Source organism: Globicephala melas, chromosome 2, assembly GCF_963455315.2.
Source record: "Globicephala melas chromosome 2, mGloMel1.2, whole genome shotgun sequence".
Taxonomy (NCBI): Eukaryota; Metazoa; Chordata; class Mammalia; order Artiodactyla; family Delphinidae; genus Globicephala; species Globicephala melas.
Window position 1 is genome coordinate 74,334,686 of NC_083315.2, and position 21,703 is coordinate 74,356,388.

The 21,703-nt window shown below is 40.1% G+C and overlaps 1 protein-coding gene across 1 annotated transcript in view; it reads left to right on the top strand.

The window, feature by feature from the left end:
* The window catches only part of MYO1E (myosin IE), a 204,753-nt gene that overhangs the window by 95,117 nt on the left and 87,933 nt on the right, over nt 1-21,703 (top strand). Inside the window, exons 3-4 of the mRNA XM_030878851.3 lie at nt 823-912; nt 3,957-4,051. Of these exons, the coding sequence (XP_030734711.1) occupies nt 823-912; nt 3,957-4,051 (185 nt within the window). The remainder of the gene's footprint in view (nt 1-822; nt 913-3,956; nt 4,052-21,703) is intronic.

The following is a 21,703-nucleotide window of genomic DNA, read 5'->3' on the forward strand; positions in this document are numbered from 1 at the left end:
CACTTATGGAAACAACTCAGTTCTCCAGAGATTTGAAAGAGCAGGACTGGGGCTTCCCTGGTGGCGCAGTGGTTAAGAATCCGCCTGCCAATGCAGGGGACATGAGTTCACTCCCTGGTCCGGGAAGATCCCACATGCCCCGGAGCAGTGAAGCCCGTGCACCACAACTACTGAGCCTGCGCTCTAGAGCCCGCGAGCCACAGCTACTGAGCCCACGTGCCACAACTACTGAAGCCCGCGTGCCTAGAGCCCATGCTCTGCAGCAAGAGAAGCCACCGCAATAAGCCCACGCACTGCAACGAACAGTAGCCCCCGTTCGCCGCAACTAGAGAAAGCCCATGTGTAGCAACAAAGACCCAACGCAGCCAAAAATAAATTTAAAAAAAACAAAAAAAGAGCAGGACTGTTCAGTTCATCTTATATCCCTGTACTTGTTAAACAGGTAAATGAATATGTTTTTAGTGTACCTAAGAGACGTGAAATTTCCAAGGAAAAAATATTTGCTCTTTTTACTCCTTGGTCACTTGTTTCGTTTTTTCCTAGCTGTGCATGTCATCAGTCTTGAAAGAATGTGCTTCAATTCACTTAAAATAACGATTTCTTTTAGTAACACTTCGGTAATTAAGTTAATTACTCTTCCTGGAGAACAAAACCTGAGCTAGTTGGTAATTGCTTTTGTCTTTATTTGTAATCTTTTAGAAGACAAACGTGAGCTTTTCCTTGGGACAATCATTATGAATTCTTGATAACATCTGGTTGCTTAATTCAAAAAATGTATAGCTATGAAGATTAATGATAGACCTTAACTGGATTTAAACTCAGACATATATAGGATCTGTATTAATCTCAGTCAACCCTTTCAAGCAGATGCCATATTTTGGGGAAAAGGAAATTGAAATGTACCAAGGAGCGGTAAGTTACATGCCACTTAAATTACTGTAGTGTTTGGGGGCTTTTATGATGCATGGGCAATTGAAGTTTGCAATACATTTGCATTTTCTTATTATGAATTATTTATTGGGGAAACGCAAGTAGGTGACATTGTTTGATTTTTAATAATGTGCTGCTCTTCAGAGTACAGCTCAAAAAAGCATAGGAGTATTATTATTGGAACATTATATACAAAATTAGTCAAACAGGATGTAAGACTTACAGCTTCAGGCATCTTCCTCCTTCCACATATGTCACAAAATTCTAAGGACTAAAAAAAAACACTACTCGGTAAAAAAAAAATAGGACAACGGGAACTTTTCTCTGCAAATCACTTAAGCTGTGGCTATGAGTGGAACATGAAAAATGAATCTTTTATGACTTCATTTATTAATGTGACCCTGATCTCTATTCAGACCCAGCTCCATAGCCATTTCAGTTGTGTGATCAAAATAGAATCCATAATCCTAATTAATATATTTCATCCCATGGCTCATCACTTCCCCAGGCCTCCCCATCTCTGCATCTTTTTCCTTCCCTCTTTCCTTTCCAGCAGAAGCACAAGAGCGTTCATTAATCCTGACCCCTGGAAAACAAACAAAAGGGAGCCCACACAAATTCATCAGTTGAAGTGGAAGGCAATTTACCCAGAGCAAGAGCCCACCCCGTGGTTGCCAGATGAATGGTGCTGGTAGCTGGAGCCGAAGGAGGCTGCCACGCGAAAGACCTTTGATAATGCTGCCTTTATGGAAGCCCAGCACAAGGGAAACACTGTCAGTAGAGGCTGGGCCCTGCCCTGGCGCCCTGATCAGCAGGGCCCCGGGGCAGCAGGCACGGAGCCGGCTTGGCGTCCTCAATGACAGCCAAAGTGGGGTGGGTGGAAGTGCTGTGTATTCGTGTTGTTTCTTCCCATTTCTCTGTGAAGCCTTGCTACGTGAGTCCCTTTCAGACCATTCATCTTTTTGAAGAGTTCTCTTTAAAGATATGCCCTAGAAGTTTTTAATATATATTTATTTTTAACTGCTAGTGGTAACAGAATGTTGTAAAATTGGTATTTACTTAGTGCCAGGTACTATGTTACACTTGCAACCATAATAAATCAGCCCTGTATGCTGGCTGCGGATTACTCTTCATCCCCATTTCACAGATGAGGAAACTGGAGCTCAGAGAGGTAAAGTACTTGAATATATTGAGTGTTGAAGCTGGGAGTTGAAGTCAGGTCTCAGTGACTTTCTTTCAAGCCTAAGGGAAGATCAGGTAGAGGAAATGCTTACCCTATAATTCTCATCAGTAGCTGAGAAGTACCAGGAGTCCATAGATGGGAAACCAATTTGAAAACTAAAAAGTGACGTGCAGAGGTCAAGTATAACTAGCTAAGTGACTTTGAAGCCTTATTGGGCAATGACTTGCCCACTCCTTTCCCTCCACTGCTCACAGCTTTCTCTCTACTCCATTTCCTTCTATTTTCCATCCTTTTTTTTTTTTTTTCTGGCCACGCAGCACAGCATGAAGGATCTTAGTTCCCCAACCAGGGATTGAACCCGTGCCCACTGCAGTGGAAGCTGGGAGTCTTAACCACTGGACCACCAGAGAAGTGCCTCATCCTCTTTTCTTTTCCTGTCTCCCTGTTTTCAAAGAGATATTAAAGATAATAATTTGAGCAGTCTGGGCTGGAAGAAGACAATTTAAGACTCTTATCCTGCAGTGCCATCTACGCATCCCTTCTCACTATGAGGTGAAGGCAGCAATGGCATTATTTTTGTCCCTGTATAGAATTATTCAGTCCCTCAGTCCCAGGAATAAGCTAGACCCTCATGAGCAGTTTCCTTTCTGAGCCCCCCGCTCACATGTGGGGAGCCGTGGGCACTGGAAACACCCGTGCTTACCATTTGTGCAGGCGTCGAGCAGTCTCTCACCCCTTGTCGCTCCACTCTGATCCACCAGGGCTTGCAGTGAGTGGCAATTTCTGGGCCAGGCCCCTTACACTGCAGTAACTTGTTGTGTAACAAGGCTCAAAGCTGGATTAAGTAGATTCTGCTTTACTGCTGCGTTTTACTTACCTTTTCTAATTACTTTCCCATCCTTCATCTCAGTTACCTTGTGAGATGTGTACCATGGACGTTATTATCCCCACTCTAGAGATGCGAACCAGAGAAGGGCAAGACAGAGCCTGAATGTCTTCTCCCTCTGGACTTGGCTTTCTTTTCACTCTTTTATGGTAGATAGTCTTAAATTGAAGGCGTGTTCTTCCTCCCGCTTTCCACCATATGAAGTATTATTCTTTTTAGTGATTTTTGAGGAAGTGGTGGAAGTGGTGCCAAGAAACTGAAGGAAGCAGGGCTGCAGTCGTCCTGACGCAGTGAATTTATTGGTGGATTTATATTTATGCATAGCTAAGATATCCCATGAGATAAAAGCACAAACCCGCTATCTTGGTGTGGTAGGATTTTTTGTTTTTCCATACTGAGATGGGACAAACTGGTCAAATCTGTTTATCTCTTTAAAGAACCACACCTCCTGCCTTCTTCTAATGGAAAGTTTTTAAGTTTTTTCCTTATTTTCATATAGTCTCACTTAATTTCCTGTGGGGTCCCAGGATCTTCAACTTACCTCTTAGAAAAAAAAAAAACTAGAATTTCTGAATTAATACCAGTCAGATCCAGGTTTTTAGTAAGGCCCTCTTAAGACCTGTTGCCCAAATGTCTTCAGAAACACTTAGAAATGGAATGTGGTCTACAGAGGCGTGCTGGGTGGAAGGGTGTGGTATCGGAGTCTCTGAAGACGATGGTTAGGTCTGAAGGTTGAATCACACATAGGCCTACAGAAGAGTCCTTCCAAATTCCATCTTCATTGCTTTAGGTGTACCTCCTCATGACCTTAGCAAGTTTATGATTCTTGTATTATGCAACCTTTAAGGCTGGAACTATACAGTGGTGTATTCATTGCCAAGGCCAAGAAAAGAAATGTAATGTGTTGCTCTAACTGACCATGGTTTTTTTGTTTTTTTTTTTTTTCTTCTTTTCCAGGCACAGTATGAAAACCCACCACATATCTATGCTCTTGCAGATAATATGTACAGAAACATGATCATTGACAGAGAGAACCAGTGTGTCATCATCAGGTATGGAAAAGAGCCTTCTTAGGTCCAGGGAACATGAGACCATGCTGTACTGAGGATTCTGTCACGGAGCAATGCTTTTGCAGTAGTTGCTCATTCCAGAGGCTGGTTAATGTATCCGAGTAGCAAGCAGCCTGTTAGCTTTGCCTTGGTTTGTTTTATAACTCCAGTTCATAAAAGATTTGAGCTTCTGTGAGGTTGCTTTTTATACCCCTGTCACTTAAGGTATTAAGGCCTTAGGGCACATGGTTCTAGCTGGATCTTTCTCTGATTGTCATCAGGCTTTGAAATAAAATCATGAGACACCTCCTCTGCCATTTGATTGTATTGTGGCTTTACTCTGAATTGGAGATCCTTTATGTTGCAAGTATAGTAAGCATGTGTCACTGTTTTGTCAGCTGGAGTATTTTTCTCTAGGTCCTTCTTTTTCCTTCATAATTTAATATTGGTTTGGTCAGGAAGTTCGTTTGGGTTTTTCCATAACACAGAAAATCCTGAACGCACTTTTTGGCCAGTCCAATAGTTCGAGTTTGAACATTTTTGGTTTTTTATCATTTGCTTTTAATTTTCTGAGGGCATTACTGGTCAACGCCAGCATTAGGTGTCTGTAACTACATTTCTCAATCCTTGTAACCTGACCTGGCGCTGAGTCTTTGCTGGATTGAAGTGCTTTTACGATTTTGTTTACCATTACGAACATTTTCAAACATACAGAAAACGTAAGCGTCTGTATTTCCATCACTTAGAACTTGACAGTTTTTGACATTTTGTCATATTTGCGTTCATCTTCTTTAGTTACTTAACTTTTTAGTCCTTCATTTTTCAAAAATGAAAAAAAAAAGGTTTTATGGATATTTACAAACACGAAATTAGAAAGAGAATTATAATAAGCACCTGTGTATCTGTCATCCCGCTTGTACAGCTATTAATAGTGTACAATATAATAATATAGTGGCCAATCCTGTTTCACCTAGTCCTCCCACCCTGGCCCACTTGATTATTTAAAGCAAATCCTAGGGAGAAAATCATTTCATTTGTCAATAATTTAGCGTGTACCTCGAAAATATCATTCTTATCACACCTGAAAAAAAAGAATAATTCTTTCAATGTCGTCTAATATTATCAGTGTTCCAGTTCCATGACTGTCTTATAAATTCTTTTCTACAGTTGATTCATTTTTATTTAGGTTCCAAACGCTCACACTTTGTCCTGGTTGTGTGTCTCTCAAGTCTGTCGTTAACACTTCTCTCTTGTTCTTTTTGTTTTCTTAGTATTTATTTGTTAGAGAAAAAGGTTCGTCCTGCAGAATTTTCTGTAGTCTGGTGTTAGCTAATTGTATACCGTGACTTTGCACTGTCCTCTCTATTCCTGTAAATTGACAGATCTAACAGCTTGATCAGGTTCAGGTTCAATTATTTGGCAAAAAAATGCTCCATTATTGATGCTGTGCACGTAATGCCTGTTGGTCTGTCTTTGTGTGATGTTTGGATTTCCAGTGGGTCAATCCATTATAAATTCTCATTTCACAATCATCATTTACTTGATGGTTGAAAAAGAATCATTTTCTAATTCTATGATCCCTTCTACATTAATTTATTAGTTGGAATTTTTATTTGTTTACCATAAAATACAATCTATACGGGAACATTAGATTAAAAAGCTTGATTTGTTGTCTTTATTTACTAATTTTTCAAGCAATGAGTTGATACCCTAGCAGCAAAGTAAAATGTTTTTGTTTTCAATATCATTCTACACTGGTAGATTTTAAATACCTGTTGAACAACACTGCAGTTTTCATTTAGGCTCAAATAGTCCTACCTTTGGCCAGTGAAGGCCCTTTGTATTGGCTTCTTTGTCCCTTTGACATGATTCCAGTAGTCTGTGATAGTTTCCTTATTTAAGATGTTCCAGGCTCCAGCCGAGGAGTGGGGCAGGGCAGCCAGGAGGGAGTAAGAGAGCCTGAATGGAGGCCGGGTCAAAGGTCAGGGCCTTTTCCTGGCTGCCGTGGCAAGGATCCCTACCTGAACACTGCAAGTGACTATTACCCTGGGATTCAGAAACGTCTACAGGACTGAGACTGGACCTGCTAAAGCTGTCTCAGGGCATTGATGAAGTGTGTTGTTCAAAGGACGTTTGCCATTGGGAAATGTGCCCAGAGAAGAGTAAATAAATGAAGCTTTAGATAAGGAATTGATGAAATAAATCTACAAAGAAGCCTTGTTAAACCCTTTCATATCTTATATATGGAATATACAAGATTTATAAAGAAATATGTTCCTATAAAGTAGGGATAAGGAAATCAGGCTAAAAAACACATAACTCCATTTATAGGTACAGATGGTACCTGTATGTGATTGTGATAGGAATAATGGGCAATGCAGATATGTTAATGACTTTTAAATTATCTAAAAATATCCAGTTCAAAATTTGTTCAAAAATCAAAAAACTAAATAAAAGGTGAATAATACAGTATAAAAAGTAGAGCAACAGGAGGACCTTAAAGATGGCACAGGAATAAGATGTGGAGATCACCTTCCTCCCCACAGATACATCAGAAGTACATCTACATGTGGAACAACTCCTATAGAATACCTACTGAACGCTGGCAGAAGACCTCAGACTTCCCAAAAGCCGTGTGGCTAACAGGGTCTTGGTGCTCCTGCTGGGTGTCAGGCCTGAGCCTCTGAGGTGGGAGAGCCGAGTTTAGGACATCACTCCTCCAGAGACCTCCTGGCCCCTCGTAATATCAGTTGGCGAGAGCTCTCCCAGAGATCTTCTTCTCAATGCTAAGACTCAGCTCCACCCAACAACCAGCAAGCTTCAGTGCTGGACACCCCATGCCAAACAACTAGCAAGACAGGAGTACAACCCCACCCATTAGCAGAGAGGCTGCCTAAAATCATAATAACTTCACAGACACCCCAAAATACACCACCGGTTGTGGTCCTGTCCACCAGAAGGACAAGATCCAGCCTCATCCACCAGAACACAGACACCAGTCCCCTCCACCAGGAAGCCTACACAACCCACTAAATCAACATTACGCACTGGGAGAAGACACCAAAAACAAAGGGAACTACGAACCTGCAGCCTGTGAAAAGGAGACCCCAAACACAGTAAGTTAAGCAAAATGAGAAGACCGAGAAACACACAGCAGATAAAGGAGCAAGGTAAAACCCCACCAGACCAAACAAATGAAGAGGAAATAGGCAGTGTACCTGAAAAAGAATTCAGAGTAATGATAGTAACAATGATCCAAAATCTCGGAAATAGAATGGAGAAAACACAAGAAACATTTAACAAGGACCTAGAAGAACTAAAGAGCAAACAAACAACGATGAACAACACAATAAATAAAATGAAAAATTCTCTAGAAGGAATTAATAGCAGAATAACTGAGGCAGAAGAACAGATAAGTGACCTGGAAGATAAAAAAGTGGAAATAACTACCACAGAGAAGAATAAAGAGAAAAGAATGAAAAGAATTAAGGACAGTCTCAGAGACCTCTGGGACAACATTAAATGCACCAACATTCTAATTATAGGGGTCCCAGAAGAAGACAAGTAAAAGAAAGGGACTGAGGGCTTCCTTGGTGGCACAGTGGTTGAGAGTCCACCTGCCGATGCAGGGGACATGGGTTCGTGCCCCGGTCTGGGAAGATCCCACATACCGCGGAGCGGTTGGACCTGTGAGCCTTGGCCACCGGGCCTGCGTGTCCAGAGCCTGTGCTCTGCAACAGGAGAGGCCACAACAGTGAGAAGCCTGCATACTGCCAAAAAAAAAAAAAAAAAAAAAAAGGGACTGAGAAAATATTTGAAGAGATTATAGTTGAAACTTCCCTAATATGGGAAAGGAAATAGTCAATCAAGTCCAGGAAGTGCAGAGAGTCCCATACAGGATAAATCGAAGGGGAAACAAGCCAAGACACATAATAATCAAACTATCAAAAATTAAATACAATGAAAAATATTAAAAGTAGCAAGGGAGAAGCAACAAATAACATAAAAGGGAATCCCCATATGGTTAACAGCTGATTTCTCAGCAGAAACTCTGCAAGCCAGAAGGGAGTGGCAGGACATATTTAAAGTTATGAAAGGGAAAAACCTCCAACCAAGATTACTCTACCCAGCAAGGATCTCATTCAGATTCGACGGAAAAATTAAACCCTTTACAGACAAGCAAAAGCTAAGAGAATTCAGCACCACTAAACCAGCTTTACAACAAATGCTAAAGGAACTTCTCTAGGCAGGAAACACAAGAGAAGGAAAAGACCTACAATAACAAACCCAAAACAGTTAAGAAAATGGTAATAGGAACATACATATTGATAACTACCTTAAATGTAAATGGATTAAATGCTCCAACCAAAAGACATAGACTGGCTGAATGGATACAAAAACAAGACCCGTATATATGCTGTCTACAAGAGACCCACTTCAGACCTAGGGACACGTACAGATTGAAAGTGAGGGGATGGAAAAAGATATTCCATGCAAATGGAAATCAAAGGAAAGCTGAAGTAGCAATTCTCATATCAGATAAAATAGACTTTTAAATAAAGACTATTACAAGAGACAAGGATACTACATAATGATCAAGGGATCAATCCAAGAAGAAGATATAACAGTTGTAAATATTTATGCACCCAACATAGGAGCACCTCAGTACATAAGGCAAATGCTAACAGCCATAAAAGGGGAAATTGACAGTAACACAATCATAGTAGGGGACTTGAACACCCCACTTTCACCAATGGACAGATCATCCGAAATAAAAATAGGGAAACACAAGCTTTAAATGAAATTAAACAAGAGGGACTTCATTAATATTTGTAGGTCATTCCATCCAAAAACAACAGAATACACTTTCATCTCAGGTGCTCATGGAACATTCACCAGGATAGATCATATCTTGGGTCACAAATCAAGCCTTCGTAAGTTTAAGAAAATTGAAATTGTGTCAAGTATCTTTTCCTACTACAATGCTATGAGACTAGATATCAATTACTGGAAAAAAACTGTAAAAAATACACATGGAAGCTAAACAATACACTACTAAATAACCAAGGGATCACTGAGGAAATCAAAAAATACCTAGAAATAAATGACAATGAAAACACGACAACCCAAAGCCTATGGGATGCAGCAAAAGCAGTTCTAAGAGGGAAGTTTATAGCAATAAATTCCTACCTCAAGAAACAAGAAGCATCTCAAATAAACAACCTGACCTTACACCTAAAGCAATTAGAGAAATAAGAGCAAAAGAACCCCAAAGTTAGCAGAAGGAAAGAAATCATAAAGATCAGATCAGAAATAAATGAAAAAGGAATGAAGGAATCAATAGCAAAGATCAATAAAACTAAAAGCTGGTTCTTTGAGAAGATAAACAAAATTGATAAACCATTAGCCAGACTCATCAAGGAAAAAAGGGAAAAGACTCAATAGAATTAAAAATGAAAAAGGAGAAGTAACAACTGACATTACAGAAATACAAAGGATCATGAGGGATTACTTACAAGCAACTATATGACAATAAAATGGACAACCTGGAAGAAATGGATAAGTTCTTAGAAAAGCACAACCTTCCGAGCCTGAACCAGGAAGAAATAGAAACTATAAACAGACCAATCACAAGTAATGAAATTGAAACTGTGATTAAAAATCTTCCAACAAACAAAAGCCCAGGACCAGATGGTTTCACAGGTGAATTCTAACATTTAGAGAGGGGCTAACACCTACCCTTCTCAAACTCTTCCAAAATATAGCAGAGGGAGGAACACTCCCAAACTCATTCTATGAGGCCACCATCACCCTGATGCCAAAACCAGACAAAGATGTCCCCCAAAAAGAAAACTACAGGCTGATATCACTGATAAACATAGATGCAAAAATCCTCAACAAAATACTGGCAAACAGAATCCAACAGCACATTAAAAGGATCACAAACCGTGATCAAGTGGGGTTTATCCCAGGAATGCAAGAATTCTTCAATATATGCAAATCAATCAATGTGATATACCATATTAAGAAATTGAAGGATAAAAACCATTTGATCATCTCAATAGATGCAGAAGAAGCTTTCAACAAAATTCAACACTCATTTATGATAACCCTTCAGAATGTAGGCATAGAGGGGACTTACCTCAACATAGTAAAGGACATATGTGACAGACCCACAGCAAACATCATTCTCAGTGGTGAAAAACGGAAAACATTTCCACAAAGATCAGGAGCAAGACAAGGTTGCCCACTCTCACCACTCTTATTCAACATGTTTTGGAAGTTTTAGCTACAGCAGTCAGAGAAGAAAAAGAAATAAAAGGAATCCATATCGGAAAAGAAGAAGTAAAGCTGTCACTGTTTGCAGATGACATGATACTATACATAGAGAATCCTAAAGATGCTACCAGAAAACTGCTAGAGCTAATTAGTGAATTTGGTAAAGTAGCAGGATACAAAATTAACGCACAGCAATTTCTTGCATTCCTATACACTAACGATGAAAAATCTGAAAGAGAAATTAAGGAAACACTTCCATTTACCATTGTAACAAAAAGAATAAAATACCTAGGAATAAACTTACCTAAGGAGACAAAAGACCTGTATGCAGAAAACTATAAGACACTGATGAAAGAAATTAATGACGATACAGACAGATGGAGAGATACACCGTGTTCTTGGATTGGAAGAATCAACATTGTGAAAATGACTCTACTACCCAAAGCAGTCTACAGATTCAATACAATCCCTATCAAACCACCAATGGTATTTTTCACAGAACTAGAACAAAAAATTTCACAATCTTTCACAAAAGACACCCAAATAGTCAAAGCAATGTTGAGAAAAAAAAAAAAACAGAGCTGGAGGAATCAGGCTCCCTGAGTTCAGACTATACTACAAAGCTACAGTAATCAAGACAGTATGGGGCTTTCCTGGTGGCACAGTGGTTGAGAGTCCGCCTGCCGATTCAGGGGACATGGGTTTGTGCCACGGAGCGACTGGGCCCATGAGCCATGGCCGTTGGGCCTGCGCATCTGGGGCCTGTGCTCCGCGGCAGGAGAGGCCACAAAAGTGAGAGGCCCACATACTGCAAAAAAAAAAAAAAAAAAGACAGTATGGTACTGGCACAAAAACAGAAATATAGATCAATAGAACAGGATAGAAAGCCCAGAGATAAATCTACGCACGTATGGTCACCTTATGTTTAATAAAGTAGGCAAGAATATACAGTGGAGGAAAGACAGCCTTTTCAATTATGTGGTGCTAGGAAAACTGGTCAGCTACATGTAAAATAATGAAATTAGAACACTCCCTAACACCACACACAAAAATAAACTCAAAATGGATTAAAGACCTAAATGTAAGGCCAGACACTATAAATCTCTTAGAGGAAAACATAGGAAGAACACTCTGACATAAATCAAAGCAAGGTGTTTTTTGACCCAACTCCTAGAGAAATAGAAGTAAAAACAAAAATAAACAAATGGGACCTAGTGAAACTTAAAAGCTTTACACAGCAAAAGAAACCATAAGCAAGACGAAAAGACAACTCTCAGAATTGGGGAAAATATTTGCAAACAAAGCAAGTGACAAAGGATGAATCTCCAAAATGTGCAGGCAGCTCATGCAGCTCAGTATGAATCAAACAACCCAATCCAAAGGAAGACCTAAATAGACATTTCTCCAAAGAAGATATACAGATTGCCAACAAACACATGAAAGAATGCTCAACATCACTAATCATTAGAGAAATGCAAATCAAAACTACAATGAGGTATCACCTCACAGCAGTCAGAATGGACATCTTCAAAAAATCTACAAACAATAAATACTGGAGAGGGTGTGGAGAAAAGGGAACCCTCTTGTACTGTTGGGGGGAATGTAATTTATACAGCCACTATGGAGAACAGTATGGAGGTTCCTTAAAAAACTAAAAGTAGAACTACCACATGACCCAGCAATCCCACTCCTGGGCATATACCCTGAGAAAACCATAATTCAAAAAGTATCATGTAGCACAATGTTCATTGCAGCTCTGTTTACAATAGCCAGGACATGGAAGCAACCTAAGTGTCCATCGACAGATGAGTGGATAAAGAAGATGTGGCACATGTATATAATGAAATATTACTCAGCCATAAAAAGAAACGAAATTGCGTTATTTGTAGTGAGGTGGATGGACCTAGAGACTGTCATACAGAGTGAAGTAAGTCAGAAAGGGAAAAACAAATACTGTATGTTAACATATATATATGGAATCTAAAAAAATAAAATGATTCTGAAGATCCTAGGGGCAGGACAGGAATAAAGGCACACGTAGAGAATGGACTTGAGGACACGGGGTGGGGGAAGGGTAAGCTGGGACGAAGTGAGAGAGTGGCTGGGACGAAGTGAGAGATTGGCATGGACATATATACACTACGAAATTGTAAAATAGATAGCTAGTGGGAAGCAGCCGCATAGCACAGCACGATCAGATCGGTGCATTGTGGCCACCTAGAGGGGTGGGAGGGAGACACGAGTCGAGGGCGTATGGGGATATATGTATACATATAGGTGACTCACTCTACATATACGTATATATGTATAGCTCACTCTGTTTATTATATAGCAGAAACTAACAGACCACTGTAAAGCAATTATACTGCAATAAAGATGATAAAAAAATTAAAAAAAAAGATGTTCCAGGCTCATCTTGTACCTTTTCTGCCAAGCCTTGGAACCAGCCATTTCATCAAAAAGCCCTGGTTCATTTTAATGGGAAATAGTATTTAGAGACCATCAGTCTAGTCACTAAGAGTGCTCACTGCTCTGTTAACAGTGCTTCTTATTCTTTTCAGAGAACAAAGGCAAGGAATATGAACTGTTTAAGAAAAAAATGAAACATGAGTTCGTACTGATAACGTCCAGTTCATTTTTTTTTTTTTTTTGTAATTTTTTCGCCCCGCAGCATGTGATATCTTGTTTCCCAGACCAGGGATCGAACCTGTTCCCCCCTGCAGTGGAATTGCAGAGTCTTAACCACTGGACTGCCAGGGAAATCCCCCAGTTCATTTTTAAGATGATAGGGTTTTTACTTCTTTGGTTTTTATATTTGTATCCGCATTTTTCTTACGTTGAAAACCTCGATTTCTGATGACATTATTACAGTTACTTGCTCTATAATGTGTAGGTGCATAAAACTATAAATAAATAAGTATATATATGTACACTTATACATAAATAATATATATTACATAGTAAATAATGGGATAAAGCAAATAAAGTAATTCTGTTAATGCTTAAAGATGACAATGCCAACATTATTCGTAACAATACTGAATTCACTTAAAATTCTTTTGTTCTTTCTGGTCCTTAGGATGTACAGTCAAAATATTGGGTTTTAAAAGTCCCTTAAATTAATTCTTTTCTGTGTCATTAACATGCCAACTTGAACTACAGTTAGATTCATTTATTTCATTTTGGGTTTTAGGAGTTTAAATTTTGTAAATTTTAATTTTGTTGTATAATTGTGTAAACCATTACAGGGCTCCAAAGTCAAAACTATAAAACAAAAACATTGAAGCATTTCAAGATACAGACTTCATGACATCTTACCTCTAAATGTTTCTCTATGCATGTCTAGAAAATAACGTTTTCTAACTTAGCCCCAATACCATTATCACAACTAAATAATGAATACTAACTTAATATCATCTAAAGATAAGCAGTCTCTGTGTAAATTTCTGTGATTGTGGCACACATGTCCTTTCTTGCCAGTTTATGTAAATCAAGGAACACTGGCTGCATTTGGTTATGAGTCATTTTTTTAATCCTACCACAGTTCCCCTCTCCCATTATTTTTTTTTTTTCCGTTGACTTGATTCAAGAGACCAACCCACTTTTCCTATAGACACCTTTTAGATTGGTCCAGTTGCTTCCTCATGGTCTCGTTACCCTAATGCCTTCAATCTTCTGTAAATTGGAAGTTAGATCTAAATATTTAATTAGCTGCAGGTGAAGCCCTCTGGAAGGAACATTGGGTGTTGAGTTTGGTTGCTGAATCGGAAATGCTTCTGTTTGACCCCAAGTAGAGGTCACTGGCCAGTAGAGAGGTGGGAGGTGTTTTCTTGACTTGAATTAAATGAGAGAGGATAGGATGAGTTTTCTAACCTATTCCCTTGCCCTTTTTCCTTCCTCCTGGGCCCCTAGTGAGATGAGCAGGAAGGGAATGGTCTTGTTGCATGAGCTTCTCCCGTTTGGAGCTACTTCTTTATTTCGTAGCCCAACCCTTTCCCTCTCTTGGATCCCCTCAGTCTGTCGTGCAGGGTACACTTGCCCTGAAGCAGTACACTTGCCCTGAAGCAGGACACATGCCCACTTGTAGGATCTTTTTTTCCAGTGTTCAGGCGGCAAAGACTTGAAGGCCCTGCTCCAGGGATTTCTATTGCAGTGTCTGTGCTTTAATATAGGAGATGGTGGAACAGGGAGCTGCTTTGACTTCTGACACTAACCACCCTAAGTCAAGCCAGACTTCACACGTGAAAGGCACAGTCCTCCACAAGACACCAGCTGCAAGTTCCGGGGTTCCCACCAACCCCTCAATTTCAGTAATTTACTAGAATGGCTCACAAACCTCATGAAAGCACTGTACCCTATGGTTACCATTTTATTAGAGCAAAAGGATACAAAGCAGACCAGAAAAGAGTAGAGACACAGGGCAAGGTCTGGGAGAGGTCCACGTGTGATGCTTCTGGGCATCCTCTCCCCGTGGAGTCATGGATGGTGTTTCCTCCTTCCATTCGTGGTGTGGGAGTTGACAGTATTGCCAACTAGGAAGTTCACCCAAGCCTTTGCTGTCCAGAGATTTTATTTGGGCTCAATCACAAACTTCCTGCATGACTGACCGGTAGTCTCTAGCCGTCCTGAAGATTTGGTCCAATATCTGTAGCCTCCATTTTCTCCCTGGGTCAGAACTTAGACACGGCTTTCCAAAGCTCTTAATCATAAATTACTGGCCAGTTCCCAAAGACCCCAGACAAATTTCTTTACTACCCAAGAGCTGTGCTTCATCTGCTTTGAGAAAGTAGATTTGCTATCTCTGCTGTGCTGTGGTTCACTCTCACCAGCTCTGTGATCCTGGGCAGCAAACCTAACACTCATCTGGGCCTCGTGTCTTCACTTAGGAGTGAACTGATTGACCAGATGACCTCTGAGGTCTTGCCTGCTTTGGGGGTTTTGGAACTCTTCCAAATAGTGCTTGAGGGAAGGGAAGGCAGGGAAATGCTGTTCTGGGTAGAGAAGCCCAAGTTTGCAGCTACTGACATGGGAGAGCTGGGTGCTCATTCAGCTAGGGCTGAGTCCAGTGCTGCCTACCTGAATGCACTTGTGAACAGAAAACAAACAATACCAATTTTCCTGGGGGCTGGAAGAAAAGTCTGCTCCTTGTGCAAAGGGCTTCTGCCATAGCTGGAGAGACTAGGAATTTTTAGTATCCTTTAATTAGGAAATTAAAAATTAATGATGATCTAATCCTCTGGTGTTCTTTTAGACTTTCACTTTCTGTTTTCCCTGGTATATGACCTCATCTACATGATGAAATGCATATGGTTTATCTTTTATTTATCTATTTTTAATTTTAAAATTAATTATTAAATTTTTGTATCTGGTTTGTTAAACATTTTATTAATAATATATGTATATAAATATTTTTTGTTTAAAGCATTTAGCTTTAGGGAGAAATATATTTGGGATTTCCAGGATAATACATATTTTATGCATTTTAAATCATGCTATAGAAGAAACTGAAATGAAGGTCAAATACATTTAAAGAAGTTTTTAAAAAGAAAATTATATTAATATAAGAAAAAAATTTTATGATTTTTTAAAATTGAAGTTTGGTTGACCTACAGGACTATGTTAGATCTAGATGTACAACATAGTGATTCGATATAGCTGTACGTTACGACGTGATGACCGTGAAATGTGTACGCTTAGATGGGATAATGCAGGACATAGAAGCAATCTTATCAGTTCCATCCCAATCTTATGTTTTCTGAAGAGGTGGATACAGTGACAGGATGGACTGGCAGCTGATTATTTCTGGATAGAAATCAGTGTAACAAATTGAATTTAAAAAGAAAGAAATCAAGGAAGAAGACAAGCTGCTTTCTCAAGTGCAGACCTCCATCCAAGCCTTGGCCCTGAGTTTGTTTTTTTAATTGAAGTATAGCTGATGTACGGTAATATGCACAGGTGTATAATATAGTGATTCACAATTTTTAAAGTATATACTCCCTGTATAGTTACTATAAAATATTGGCTATATTCCCTGTGTTGTCCCGTATATCCTTGTAGCTTACTTTATACATAGTAGTTTGTACTCCTTAATCTCCCACCACTATCTTGCCCCTCCCCACCTCCCACTGATAACCACTAGTTTGTTCTCTCTGTGAGTCTGTTTCTTTTATGTTACATTCACTAGTTTGTTGTATTTATTAGATTCCACATATAAGTAATGTCATTTGTATTTGTATTTCTCTGTCTGACTTGTGTCACTTAGCATAATGCCCTCCAAGTCCATCCATGCTGCTGCAAAGGCAAAATTTCTTTTTTATGACTGAAGAATATTGCATTGTGTATATATACTACATCTTCTTTATCCATTCATCTGTTGATGGACACTTAGGTTGCTTCCGTGTCTTGGCAATTGTAAGTAATGCTGCAGTGAACATTGGAGTACATGTGTCTTTTCCAATTGGTGTTTTTGTTTTTTTCAGATATATACCCAAGAGTGAAATTGCTGGATCATTCTATTAGAGTAGTTCTATTTTTAGTTTTTTGAAAAACTTCCATACTTTTTTCCACAGTGGTTGCACCAATCTGTATTCCCACCAGCAGTGTATGAGGGTTCCCTTTTCTCCACATCCTCGCCGACATTTGTTAGTTGTGTTCTTTTCGATGATGGCCATTCTGACATGTGTGAGGGGATATCTCATTGTGGTTTTGATTTGCATTTCTCTGGTAATTAGTGATGTTGAGCATCTTTTCATGTGCCTGTTGGCCATCTGCATTTCCTCTTTGGAAAAATGTTCAGTTCTTCTGCCCATTTTTTATCAGGTTGTTTATTTTTTTGATGTTGAATTCTATGAGCTGTTTATATATGTTGGATATTAACCCCTTATTGGTCATTTCATTTGCAAATATTTTCTCCCATTCAGTAGGTTGTCTTTTCATTTTGTCAGCGGTTTCCTTTGCTATGCAAAAGCTCTTAAGCTTAATTAGATCCCATTTGTTTATTTTTGCTTTTCTTTCCTTTGCTTTAGGAGACGGATCCAAAAAATATTGCTGCGATTTATGTCAGAGAGTGTTCTGCCTATGTTTTCCTCTGGGAGTTTTATAGTATCTGGTCTTACGTTTAGGTCTTTAATCCATTTTGAGTTTATTTTTGTGTGTGGTGTTAGGGAGTGTTCTAGTTTCATCCTTTTACACGTAGCTGTCCAGTTTTCCCAGCACCACTTATTGAAGAGGCTGTCCTTTCTCCATTGTATATTCTTGCCTCCTTTGTTGCTGATCAGTTGTTGGTCCTGAGTTTTGCAAACATGTACAGACTTGATTTGTCAAAATAGCTGGAGTTGAGCAGCCTCAGGTTGACTGACTGGCCAACCAGACTCACAAGTGAGTGTGAATTAGACCCCAGTTCATGATTTTATAAGGAGAATTCTGCTTGTGGTGGACTGCTCTGTTGATTATTTCCCTGGAACACAGTCCGTGAGGGTTGCTGGATTACCATTAGAGGGTTGGATTCCGAGCCGAGGGATGATCACAGTGGCTAATGTCGTCACGTCATGGCCCCCACTTTTATCTGGAGACAGTAGGCTGCCCCTCAGTAGTCTGTTTACTTGGGGAAAACCCATCGTGTCTGCTGTTGATTTTTCCTGTCCTGACTCCGTGTAGGCCAACCCCTTTGTATTAACCTACCCTTTGTCCTGTCAGCCCCTACCATGCAGTAAGTTAAGTTCTATCAGGAATAAAGAGCCAGGATTTGCCTTAATGTTTCCCAAGTCTTCCCCAAGAGCTCACTGGCAGACAGGTCAGGGAGAGTGGCTGCCGTTGATGCCGATTTCATCCACTGTGCCTTGCGTTCACTAATTTAACTTTCCAGGGATAAATATCTCCCATTCCTGAATTGCGCTGTTCGCTCAGAGCCTATAAAGACATCTAGGCTACCCTTCTCAAAATTCTCTTTCAACTGATTTATGGTGGACCCAGGGCATCCAATATCTTTTTTCAAGCCCCCCAATTTGTTCTAGTTGAGCACCAAGACTAAGCCTCCTGAAATCCTCATTCCCAGGCTGGGTGATCTGCAGATAAACCTTCAGGCCTTGGTGATGTCTTGCAGGTCTCTGAGCAGAGACACGATACCACAGAAGGCTGGTTCACAAAGACGAGTCTAGGGGTAGAAAAGTGATGGGATCTTGAGCAAATCAGATATGTAGTGAGGTTTTGAGGGCCTGACCGGAGTTGGAAAGGCAAAGAGGAAACTGATGTGTGACATTCCATAAGCCTCTGAAGGAATTAAAGGAATAGGAAGTGAATGTGGACTCCAGGCAGTGCCAAGAGAAAGACACAACAGTGGTAGCTACATTAGTATCATTGACAGTGATGAGCACCTGAAGACACAGGTATCCACCCATGAGCCCAGTAAATGAGCAACCCAGATCTGCTTAACTCAATAGTTTTCTGTGCTCCAGAATCCAGAATTTGGATTTGTGTTTTAGAATTGCATATGTGGTACCTTTGGACCTATCGGAGACATCTATGCAAATTTACTGAATAAAATAATCATGGTGTGGTAAGAGGGGAAGGAGAAACGGCAAGTTTTTCTCATATTCTCTACCATCTCTGTATCACCAGACCGGACCATGGCACTGTGGCCAGAGGCATTTCTGCAGCCCTTGCCAGCTGACCTCTGGAAAGACTTACAGGGTCTTAGAGAACATTTATGTGGCAGTTTTATTGCTGCCATCAAAAGTGAATTCCACTTTTGGCCTGCATCCGTTCTTGCTGTCCTAGCGCGTTTAAAAAAACGTGATGTTGATTTGAGAGCATCACATTTGATCCAGTTTCTGATTTCTTTTGCTTGAAATATTCTTAAGCAGTTGTTTTTCTGAAAAGTAGGGTGTTCTGTTCTTAGTGTATACAACATTTGCAAAGTCTTGGTAGGTTGTATCCTGAATACGTGCCAAATAAATATTTTTTTTAGAGATAAAGACGTGAGAGATCTTTTGAAGGCGCATCAAAAGATTTGGTGACTGATTGAATATGAGAATTTTCGTAGAGGAAAAGGAGATAGTTGTCACTATTGGATCTAAGATTTCTGAACTATCTTCTTCAAGAGACATTTTGGGTTTGGGATCCCTAAGATTTGCAGGAGTAAAGATGAAAGATTTAAATAATGTTAAAAATCAGATCACTTCTAATATTTGGCTTATGTCTTATCTCTGCTCTCTGCCTCAGCACTGTCAAGTGTCTCATGGATTCTCAAGCTGACTTCCTGTCTTTGATGTATTTCAGGAGCCTTTTATTATTAGCATTGGAACTCTTTTCTGTTTCTTTCGGTCCACCCAATTTCTTGTTTATCCCAGCACCGGCATCCTTTGAGGCTCCCTGTCCCTCTGGCCTGGCTTTGGGAGGCCCAGTTAGCTCACACCCCTGACGGTGGGGTCTGCATGAGGCCTGCCCTCTGGCTGTGGATTTGAAGAGCTGGGGGCTCAAATGTGCCCTTCTACCCCAAGTTCCCTGACCAGGCTTCGTCAAAGAGTGTTATTCAGGAAGCCTGACTCATTAGCTAATTAATATATTATCTATAATCATAATAATAACCCCTTTTTAAGTATTTGCTTTGTATCTCAGCATCTTTTACTTTTATCATTTACAACCTAGTAAACTAGGTATTACAGCCCCCCTTTTTGCAGATCAGAGAACCGAGTCTCAGAGAGGTAATGAAACATGTTAAACGTCTCACATTTGAAATGTGGCAAAGCCATGCCTCAAGCCAGGGCTGCCTGGCTCCCCTAGTACACTCTCTCCACTTTTCTCTGCTGCTTTGAGCCCGCAGGTGTCAGGTTGTCTGGTTAGTAACCTGTTACTGTCCACGGTCATGGGGTACAGTGGAAAGATCTCTGGGGTTGAGTCACGGGGTAGACTTGTTATTCTGTTCTGTCGAAAGTGTGCGACTTCTGCAAACCTCGGTCACTTCATCTGCAAAATGGGGATTAATACCTTAAAGGAAAGCTATTGAATGAGGAAATACATATAAAAAATTGTTTTTAACTGTTAAGGAGTGATGTAAAATACCTGGTAGTAACAGTAAAAGGAATTGCAGAGCTAATAAGTAGCTGAGCTGGGGCTGAAACTTGGTGTTCAGACTAAACATTGGGTTTTTCCTATTGCATCAGGCTGGGCCAACGTGAGCATTGCCCCGGGGCCACTTTCTTGGCAGACCATAGGTGATAATTTTGTCTGCCTGACAATACTAATTGATTTGGAAGAAATAACAGTTGTCTTATCTCACTTTCCTCATTATGTTAATGAATTTTTATCATTTACTCAGTGGTGCTGGCATGTCTGTCTGATTTTGTATTTTATACTTCCAGCCGTTGCATGTACTTGAGGCTCTACTTTTCAGTGTCATCACAAGCTCTGACAGATCACCCCTTTCTCTCCAGCCCTGGAACCCTTCAGATGGGCAACAGAGATGCTTCACTTCAGACTTATTTCTTTCCCAGATCCAGTAGGGCTGCCAGGAAGGGTGTGTGCGAATTGAGTCTTTGGAGAAGTCTGTCCAGAATCTTGTTTGATGTGTTTCTCCTTCCCGGTTGCATCTTGTCTTGTGAGCACAGTGATGCAGGCTATTATTACTTGTTAGCTCCGACTGTGTGTGAGATAATAAGTGTTTTGGCAGAAGCCTTGCTTCAAGGGGTGTGTATCAGTAAAAACTCAGTAACTAAAAGTTTGATTATACTATGAACTGTGCTATTCATGGAGTTCTTTAGGACACTTTGTTGATTTTAATTGACTATCTAAATATAGACCTTCATCTGAAGCAGTATAGCTCAGGCTTCTGATTTAAACTATCTCAGGTCCTTTCCTAGTGATGCCATTCACTAGCTCTGTGTCCCTGAGCAAGCTGCTTAGCCTTTTTCATCAAATAATGGGAATAAGAATAGTCCCTACCTCGCAGGGCTATTATCCAGATCACATGATTGAAGCCCTTAGAGCAGTCCTTGACTTGCCCACCCAGCGGACACATGCTACAGTCAATACATCTGCAAAATTTTAGTTTGCTTTCAAATCTCCTTTGGAATTGATGTTATTTCTCATCTGGACTCTTTTCAGTCACCAATATGTTTATCTTTTATAACTGTAGAATTAGAAAAAAGTTTTTAAACGATCTCTGTGTTTTTTACCCTTGGGTTATACCTTCTGAAATAAGAGTCAAGTTTAATACGAATATGTCCCTATATAAAAAAAGAAAAAAGTCAGGTCTAAGAGAGTAGGACCCAGTGGGAATTTTCATAACTTCATTGCCTTATCAATCATTCACTCTGGGCAGGAATGCCGCCCTCTGATGCTTGCCTGTGTGTGTGCATGTACACACGCACACACACATAC